General features: G+C 39.9%; 1 protein-coding gene across 1 annotated transcript; it reads right to left on the reverse strand.

Moving 5' to 3' along the window:
* Positions 1-1,658: 1,658 nt before the first annotated feature.
* Positions 1,659-9,577, reverse strand: LOC124169003 (skin secretory protein xP2-like). The gene is made up of 3 exons (XM_046547463.1): positions 9,469-9,577; positions 3,493-4,178; positions 1,659-1,985 (listed from the first exon to the last, which is right to left on the reverse strand). The coding sequence occupies exons 1-2, from the start codon at positions 9,481-9,483 to the stop codon at positions 3,549-3,551; spliced, it is 645 nt and encodes a 214-aa protein (XP_046403419.1). The 5' UTR covers positions 9,484-9,577; the 3' UTR covers positions 1,659-1,985; positions 3,493-3,548.
* Positions 9,578-10,405: the final 828 nt, after the last annotated feature.

Genomic DNA, 10,405 nt, shown 5'->3' on the forward strand with positions numbered 1-10,405 from the left:
AGCCACGAGAGTAACGGGTTGTATATCACTGTGAGTTGCTTCTTTTGATAGATTGGCATCCATATTATTATACAGAAAATTTTAAGGAAAACGCTTTCCGCCATGACAAATAAATAAATATCTAGATTTTAAAACATAGCGGCACAGAAAGAGGGGCACTCACAAAAGTTTATGGCAGACATTTCAGTGGGATAACCCACTAGTCTCCGTTTTTATATGTCTCTATGTTTTAAAATCTAGATATTTATGCATTTTGTAACTCAATTGTATCGTAATTCATACGGAAGCGTCCCCAAGAAATCATTTCAAACTTGAGACCTCCTCACAAAAACTTGCTCCCAGCTCTCTGCTCAGGCGCTCGGTGTCTTTCAATCTTTTGCTCGCATGTCCTCGTCCTTCTTCTGCCAGATTATCTGTCTGCCTAAATAAAAAGTAGAAACTCGACTCTGCAAGGCCTGCGTTGTTCTGGTTTGTGTGTAAAAACGACCGTGCCAAACTGATCGAAAAGGCTTCGTTGACATGGGCAATTCGTAACATTTTAATGCTTTGCGAGAATTGATTTCAACATATTCCCACTGCTTAGAATACCTGCAGTATGTTTCCAGTGATTTATTTTTAAACGGCCAATAGAAAATTGGAAGAAGTTCATCAGATGCTACACATGGAACGTGTTTCTCAATGGGAGTGAGACTTGGACTTTGACGGCAGCAGAGAAGTCAAGCATGTGAAATGTGGTACTTCGGAAGAAAGATGAATATAAAGGCGAAAGATAAATTTTCCTGTCCATCCTGAATTATTAGATCCCCGTTTCTGTACTGCTTCATGGTAAATCGAAAAGAATTGTAAAATGTCTAAAAAGAAATGGTCCAAAAATATGTCACAAAGTGTGAAGAAAAATATGAAATGAAATATATAATTACCCCGGCTGATCTTCAGGTCCCTCTTGATGTCAATAGTGGGCTTTAATCGCTCGCAGTGTTCGGTTTAGACTTCCTATTCCCAGGCCGTTTGAGTGTTCTCTCCATTTTCACGAGTACTTTTAAAAAGGATCTAAAATGACAAATTGAAAAGAGAATTGAATTTCATGAAGATGCAAGGGCCTCAAGAGATAGATTGAATGGATTTCACGAATAAATATCAACTTAGATTTCAAATAATGTCTCGAGGCAATAATAAAACTGAAACGGAAATAAATGCGTGAAATGAATTACTGTTTTGAATAATGTTGGTAAGTTAATTGACTGTTAATGTATGATTTTAGTTCCATTGAAGATCTTAGGTAAGTTTCTTTTTAAGTACATGATCACCTTTTCTCTCGAGTGGGAAAATTAGTGATGATGCTGTTGTAATGATTTGGTTCTAATAACGAATAAGGTTAGCTTGAACTCTAAAAACTACTTCATTTACTCATAAAACAAATGTGAAGACACGTTGTTGAGCTAATATATTGGTGACTTATTTTCTTGTTGGGCAAAATCAGTTGTCTATATCCATATCGTTATAATAATTTTACTTAATATCTACTTCTTCGAAAAATATGCTAGAATATTTTTAAAACCGACGGAGAATATCCGTAAAATTTAAATTTTATAAATGGAGAGGGTTACCATAATAATGAATGAGGAAACTGAAAGCGTAAGACAATGAATCAAATAAAATGCTGAAAATACTATTTTATTTTTTCTTTCTTTCTGGTTTTCCATGAAGTATTCGCCATCCTCATTCGGTGGTACGGTAGCGTCGTAGGAAAGTTGAGCAGACACGACAAAGTTTTGGCTTCGGGCACTCTTTTACGGGTCTCCCTTGTTGAAAGGTCCACACCACTTCACTCTCGTCCGGCGCCCGCGTCTTGAGTGGCCCTACCGGGTGCAGCAGCGGGTGCGGTAAGGCCTCCCACACGTGGGCGGTCGGAAGTTGAGGCTTTGGATGCGGTGCCGATCGAGGTGCGGAGAATTAGGTCAGTCCTCGAACTCCAGGCTCGGCTCCTTCAATTGAAAAGCCATTATGGTTACCAACTTAGACTTGTTAACAACTGATTTAATTGTAGACTTACGTATTTATAAAGCTATAAACATCGAATTTTTCACTTTATGGTCTTTTGCTTAAAGTTGTTGGTTTTCGGCCATACTTTGTAGAATTTGCTCAACATTTTGATTGAATAAATTTAACTTTATTTTTCCTCAGAATTTATTTTGTTAATAGACGACCATGGTTTAACGTTGGTAGATGGCGGTTAACGTTGTCATCTGGCAGATGACGCAAAAATGACCCGATGATAACATTACCCGTCGAAACCATGGTTGTGTTTCAACAGAAACTTTTGTGGGAAAAATGAAGTTTGATTTATTCAATCAAAATGATATTTTGCTTATTTATTGAGTATTCAGAGAGGAAATATTAATGAACGGAATTACTTCACTGAAAGGGTCTTGGAAAGTAGTTCTCACATAATCTCAGGTATATAAAACTTATTAAGAGTGGATTAAATCATAAAAATATTTGAGAGGAAGGAAAAGTATTGTTGAGTGTTTTATGGAGCGGTGCACCATTAAGTATTCCGGGATAAAAATATGGCCAATCCGACCCCAAGATGTCAACTGTGGAACCAACCGCTAATTTATTTCTAATTGAAATTACTTAACCGCTAATTGAAAATATTTCGTGAATGAAAATATTTGATAAAGAAACCAGAAATAGCAAGGAGGTTTTTCAAAATCATAATCAAATACAAGAAAAATTCCCTTTTTATCCTTTGTATTGAAAATGTCCGAGGATGGGAAAATTCTAATACCAGCGTAAGTTAGAAAAACAAATATCTTTGAAACATTTTTTTCGCCTGAGTTGGAAATTCTATTAGGAGAGGAGAAGAAGGGGGTGTAAAACCGCCGGGGGCAAGGAGCACAAAAAAGTATTCCTGAAATACAATAGGTCGAATCCATCTCTAATTTATAAAACATGGTACGAATATCTCCCGATTTTCGGTTAAGTGCGCTTAAAAAATTTGTTTTCAATAGAAATGGCTTGCCTCTATTAGCCTCAGACTATTCTCCTCCAGGTAAGAGATCATTTGATTAATTAAATAATTCATTCCCGATGGATGATGATTTTTCTATTTGATTATTCGGTCATTTGGAAATCCGGCTTCGGTGGTATTGATTTTTTCCAAGATGCATAGGCTTTTGAGTTTTCTGCCATCAGATTTCAGTCATTCAGTTGCTCAACTTGATCAGTCTAAATAAGGTTTTCTCGGGTTTACATCCTGGTGAAAATGGAATTTTCTACAATGCTTTGAGGTCAATGCTACAATGCCTCATTTCCTCCAAAGTGTAAACCTCAAAATGTTGGAGAAAACTCTCTCATCCGATTGGAAATCCGAGAAAATTTTATTCAGTCTGTTAGCCGGGAAAACTCCAGGTCTTTGACCACTGTTATTAAATACATTGCTTTCCTGGTCTTAGGGTTGAAATTAAAAAAGGTCAAATCGCTTCTTACCGAGGACGTCACCAGGGCGACACCCTTCTCTCGTCATTGTTGGTCAGGCGGTCTCCTTAAGCGCAGTATGGGTAGTTGGGACAGGTGTGGGGGTCGACACCGGCAGGGTACTGGGGAGCGGCAGCCGGAGCACCATGTGCGGCTGGTGCGGGAGCAGCATAGCCACCGTGGTGAGCTGGTGCGGCGTACGCGGCGTGGTGGGCGGGTGCAGGAGCGGCATAACCTCCCTGGTGAACTGGAGCGGGTGCGGCGTATCCACCGTGGTGCGTGGGTGCAGCATAGGCACCGTGGTGAGCTGGTGCGGGTGCAGCATAACCTCCCTGGTGAACGGGAGCGGGGGCAGCGTATCCACCGCGGTGAGCGGGTGCGGGGACCTCAACGGGTGTGGGTCCGCAGTAGGGGTAGTTGGGACAGGCGCGGCCGTCGACTCCGGCTGGGAGGACGGCTGCAGCAGCGGGTGCGGCAGGAGCATACTGGGGTGCGGCGGGTGCATAATGGGGTGCGGGTGCGGCGGGGGCATAGTGTTGGGGAGCCGGTGCAGCGTAGTGCTGCCCGGCGGCGCGGGCGGCCAGGGCTACGTTGTCGCAGTTGGGGTAGTTGGGGCAGGTGTGGGGGTCTACCCCGGCGGGGTACTGCGCCGCCTGTGGTGCTGCGGAGACAGCTGCGACGAACAGGGCGAGGAGGATCTGCAGAGAAATAAAAGGGAAGAATTGTATCAATTTTTTACTAGGAGTCGAGAATGATCTAAGGGAGAAGAGCTTGTAGGACAGAAAGGGTTACCTAGGATCGAGTGACTTGGGGGCGACTAGATAGGAATAGCGATTCCCCTACTGGAATAGCTGCAGAGAAAGAGGAAAATTGACATGTAGGGATTATTCTTTATCTTCTAATTTGGTCTCAAATTCGAAAATACAGACCAAGAATATTACAATAGAGAATCCTCAAGTCGGCCTCTAAATGTGTTGTCACCCTCCGCGCAATTAAATGGGTTTACAAAAGTCGCCACTCGTGTAGCTGACGGACAAACTCATCCGAGTTTCACTTGAAAATAAGTATAATTAGGGGCATAAAACAAAATTTACGCAAATGATAGTGTGATCTATCAAATTCATTACTTTTCAATGCTATTCCTCGCAATGACAAACATTGCACTTCAAAATATTGGGAAAAAAGTGGATCTCATTGCACTCATCACCGCGCCGCGGACATTTTAAAAACCCCATTGAAATGCAACCGAAATGGCAACAGAAATTAGCCTTCTGTGGGATGGAATTGGGCATCCTCTATGCAGTCCCTTTGATACAGACACACCCCTATATGTCAGTTTTCTCCTTAACTGACAGATGATGTATGACGAAGAAAATTCGCTGTTTTCGAGTTCGGTCTCACATTCAAAAATACATAAAATTCATCGTCACAGATTCAGCCAAATACTTCCTTCTTCTTTGGAGGTTCAATAAGTGACCTACGGCGCGCGAGTAGTGGCTTATTTAAATTGCGCTCTTTTACAAGAACAGATCATTTCCATTGTGTTATCGCTGTTACCTCAAGCCCTGAATGACTCATAGAACGATTCGTTTGAAGGTCCAACAGCTTTCCGAATGTAGCTATTTTCATTAGGACATACAGAAATCGTAATTTATTGTTCCCGTTCCGATTCCGGTTCTAAGTTCAAGAAATGCTGGAACCAAGAAACGAAGAACAGACCCATTCCATCTGTTAATACTTACTTTCTAGTGTGTTGTTAGTTCGTGTTAGAGTGCTTTGATGAAAGAATTCTCTCCTTAACACCTTCTTAAATGAATAATATTTATATAGCTTTGATCTAATGTGCAGTAAAAAATTCTTCGCCATATTATCTGTCTGATGGAATTATTTCCCGCATTCTTGGCATTAACTTCACAGTGCATATACGCATGAATTAGCAAATTGCAGTTTTGGGAGAAAATTCAGAGAAAATCTCAGATTTGAATGAACTCATGAACTGTCAAAGACGGTAAATAGGAGTCCTCGAAAAAAACTTTATTTTTACGTTTAATATTGGGCTAGCTCACTTGGTACAAAATCGAAACTTACGAATATATTCGATGTAAGGAATGAAAAGATTAGTTACGTCGGAAAAATCTACGTTATTCAGCTTTTTATACGTAATTTTTCAAATATATATAATAATAATAATAATGTAAAATAAATTTCTCATATTTTTATATTTAAACTCTGCTTTCAGAATTGTGACTAAAATTTATTTTGCTGCAATTTAAACCATAGGATATTTAGTAAAAATAATTATAAATATGTAATTTAATCCAATTTCAAATTATTTAAGTTAATTATTCTTATAATACAAAATAACTAAAGGAAGATTTTATATTCCACCATTATGAATGGGTGGGATATGGGAATCGAAGAACAGGACGCACATTTCATAAGTTTAGCGGTGAATGATAATGCCTTCGGGAATAGGTTACTGTTTTCAATTGTTCTATAAAGGACCCTTGTTCCAGAAAGCTTTAGTTAATTATCCGACACCTTCAGAAAGATTCATGCAGATAAAAGTAAAAAGTAAGTAAGTAAGGAAGTATTCATATGTCTTTGACGCGCGTAGTAAATCTTGAAATACGAGAAACAATAGCCATGGGCGTTTGCTAATGGAAACAAATTGCTAGGAGCGGTGAGCCCAAAGAATCATGACGTAAACAAATGAGCAGCGCTCGAAACGGATGCGGAAGGCCATGGAAGTAGAAGAATGGGTGAACGGCCAGTTACGGAGAAACAATGGAATCCCGGACGCAATACTTGACCGGTACCATGAAGGCAAATGCTGTCATGTACCAAGATAGAATTTGTAGATTGAACAGGAAGTGACCACGAGTAAAATTATAGGAAAATTCAAATTTGAGTATACGTATCCGAAAAAGTAATTTCGCTAAGGTTAACCGGACGAAGTAGGTTATTTTTTCTCCTTAACATTGCATATTTTGAACCTGACAATATTAAAAATCACTCTAAATGTACGTAATACATAATTTACCCCTGGAGCAAGAGCTATCGTTATCAAAAGATGATGAATAATTCTTTTTAATTAAAAAAAATAAATTAATTAGTTTTAATTTTAAGTTTTAATTCAACTTTATGGATATGCCAAAGAATTGCTGTAAAAACTAATTAGAAAAATTACGAAAACTCGTCATCATAAATAACAAACCTTTACCTTTTATATATATATCGATGAATTCTTTCTTGGGCAAAAATTTTCTGTAGTTGATGAATGCTAGTGATAAATGAGGGTCATGATATAAGCTTTCATAATAAACTTGCAAAGACGTCAACATGGCATCAATCAGATTATTGAGCAACATGTGCATGCTCTGCAATCAGTTCCCAACAGCACAGTATTTTATCGATGAAGACGAAATAAAATATACGCAAGAAAAAATTTCTATCATCGAAGTTATATACATCCGTTCAGCGAAAGCCCAGCCAAGGAAAGATGTTCCTTATATCTCATAAATAAGCAAATGTTATAACCTGTTTAATATACTAGCTTAAGCTAGCTAACAAAACATAACGTCAGTGTAAAAATTGTAATTTAAGACACAATATACAGATATTCATGACACTGAAATACTTATTCACGGATCGTTTTCACGCTCTCGGGACTAAATGAGGGCGTAATTTATTTACATCCTATTTTTATGCAAAAACGTTTAGGATATAATAATTTCCGGGGTGAAATAAATCATTTGATTCAATTCCTGAGTTTTCTACCACCCTTTTCTCAAAGGCATTTTTAATGCTATGGCTTCAAGAGATCCAAGCAAAGGCCAATGTCGAAGCAATGAATGTCACGACTTTCACTCGAGGCAGCATGCAAGCGAATGTACTGAGTGGGGCGGGTCAGTGGCGACCTTATTTTCAGCGGACGGGGCCATAAACTGGAGCGCTGGTTCTCCAGGCAAGAAACTTATCATGCGAGACCTATACTCCATCTTGCTGCATTAAATTTGCATACGATTCGTACCATAGAATGATTAAATGTACGAGCTGGTAGAGCATAATTTTTTACTATGCATCAAAAACTTTTTAGTGACCACTAAGGTAATTTTTGTATTAGGGGCAGTATTAACACTATTTTGGGCTTGTTACTATACGGGAATGGGTACTATTACTATACATGGGGACGGTTACGGTATGCAAACATAAACGGTTACTATACATGGGGAATTTATCGGGGTGAGAGGAGCCTCATTATTTTTGGCTGAATGTGCTGAAGGAAAATAGTTATCAATTTCATTTTTTGCCGGTAACAAATATGAGACTCAAGTTGATGGGAATTAATAATAGCATTTGCAAATATTTTAATTTTTAAGGTATAGTTAGGATTTTCTAAAGATTTGGCCATAAAATCGCCGTATTATGGGATAAATTTGGTGGAAATAAATTAAGATTGGAGACAATTTTTATAGCTACGTAAATTTTAAGGGTGGCAAATTAGGACGCAAAATTATTTAGAGCCATTGTTATATTTTTTCATCCAGAAATAGGCATTGTTACTTTTAGGAGAAGTGAATTCCTGTTTTTTTTTTACTGGCTGTAGCACCGAGAATGTAAGCGTGTACTTTGGAGCAAAACCCCGTACTCCACGAAGGGATCAATTTGGGATGGGGGAAGCAAATCCTTATGTAAATGCTATTCTAAGGAGGAAACCAAAAGCTTAGGTGATTTGCGCCATAGAGATGCGTAAGGAAGGAATATTGGAGAGAAACCTGGCGTCGAATTTAGGGTAAACTTAATCTTAGTGCTAACAGAACCGATGGGTAACGTCTCATATAACGGACCGAGCGATATACTCACAGAGTAAGAGTTCAGGTAGAGCGATTTTTTGGTATCTACTGAGTCGGAGTGAACACAAATCGGAGTGTACTCATAACATGACATCCGACAAGAAAGCAAGACAAAGTCATTACTACTAACTTAGCTCTTGGGTGTAGCAGTAACATAACTGCCTATCATGTAAAAACAGTTTGTGCCATTGATGATGAAGTGAAAGAAAAATGTTGCCTATATTCATAGCTCATGCTAGTAAAATTGCTTTTCAAAACATATTCCTCTCTTAGTACCACTTACTTGGAAATTTAAGTTAGCCTGGATTGAGTATTCGTGGATAAAATTCCGTGCTCCAGGTAGAACTTAACGGGTATGATATTTGGAGGAGGAGACCAGCAGCTAAGGTCGTTTGCGCCAAGAGGGAAAGGTATGGAGGGATGGAGGGAAAAAAACACCGCGTCAAAATTAGCCAATCCTAACAAAAGGTGCCAATATGACCACGGAACATCCGACGGACGGCGTGCTGCACTTAAGGTGCACTCAAGCAGGGATCGAGTTGCCTCCGAAAAATTTCTGCCAATACTGGGATTTGAACCCGAACCGACTTGGTGGGAAGCCAGCTCTAGCAGTCACATAAACCTGAACCCCATATCATCTGAGGGGGTAAATCGCACTTTAAATGTACATCCATGGAGGCAACCGAAGGCTGAACCAAGCTTCAGCAGACTTATCAGGTTTCCCACCGGGTCAGTCCACAGACGAGGTGCAAAACCTGAGAATTCTTCTAACAGCCAATTGGCAGAGATGGACTGATAGTCTTCGCTCCCGTAACCCATGGATGCAGTACGAAACTCTGCAGTCAATTCGATGAGAAAACATTAGGCCTACATTTACGTACTACCCCCGCAAGCCACCTAAACAGGTGTGTGGCAGGGGACGCAAGGAAACCAGCCATTTGAATATATATTAAAAGCAACTTCTCAAACACTATTACGACCAGAATTTGTTAAAGTGCTTTATGGATCGGAGAAAAACAAATTCCCATATCTATCCGCTCGGCAAAACATCTCTCTCAATTTATAGCTTCCGTCGGACCTGGTCCTTCGCTCCCGTAATCCAATAGCGGGCGGAAAACAGCAGTTCTCTTACCATTCTGGCGACCATGATGTTGGCTGTGGTGTGGATAGTGCCGTTACTTGAGGTTTTGCTTGCGGTTGTTCGCCGGACCAAGACTTTGGTGATCTGCTGCCGAAATGAGGCACCCCGAGGTCCTTTTATACGCCGAGGACGGACGTGTGTGTGGCTGAGAATAGCCACGCCTTCCTTCTTCCGTCCTCCCCATGGAAACCCACCCCTTTCATCCCCCTGCCACACATTGTCCCACCCTCCTCCTCTTCCCGTGTCTCCAATATATCCGCCCAGCTGCCGTACTTGCCGCCCCCACAACATCCCTTTCGCGGGGAATCGAACGGCTTAGCACCGAGGTCCGGTGGAGGCTCTCTCGCGGCCTCTAAAACGATCGTGATCTCCCCGTCATCCTTCACTTTCCGCCCCCGACCGCCACCGCGTCTTCTACAGGACCACTCGGTTTCGTAGTGGTCTGCCTGGTGGTTTAATATCGAAAAAAAATCTTCAAATTTCGCTGTTCCCATTAAACTAGAAACAGAAAAAAATATATAAAATACGAATTGAATTAAAGGTTAAGTATATTTATAAGCAAAATAACCGGTGCATATACAAGTACGTAAGTGAGTAAGTAAGTATTATATGCATTAGTAAGAGAGTAAGCATTATATACATGTGGCAATGACCAATGGCATGGTGCAAAAAAAATCCCAAATTTCAAAACTTTACAGTTTTGTAATATAATCAGAACTCAATAATTGTAAGAAGAGCTGGGGGAGTTAAAGAAACAGGTCGTGTTAAGAGATAACATTAAAAACAAAAGTCCTTCATAAATTGTCACTTAAATTAGGAATTTTCATTCTTTAGGGAAACAAAACTAGCCTTTAAAACATCTTGGATTAAGGCAGGAATACTACAAATTTTCGGGTTTAAAATCTATCTGTAAACGCCCGTTATCGAA

The sequence above is a fragment of the Ischnura elegans genome, chromosome 12 (genome assembly GCF_921293095.1).
Source record: "Ischnura elegans chromosome 12, ioIscEleg1.1, whole genome shotgun sequence".
NCBI lineage: Eukaryota > Metazoa > Arthropoda > Insecta > Odonata > Coenagrionidae > Ischnura > Ischnura elegans.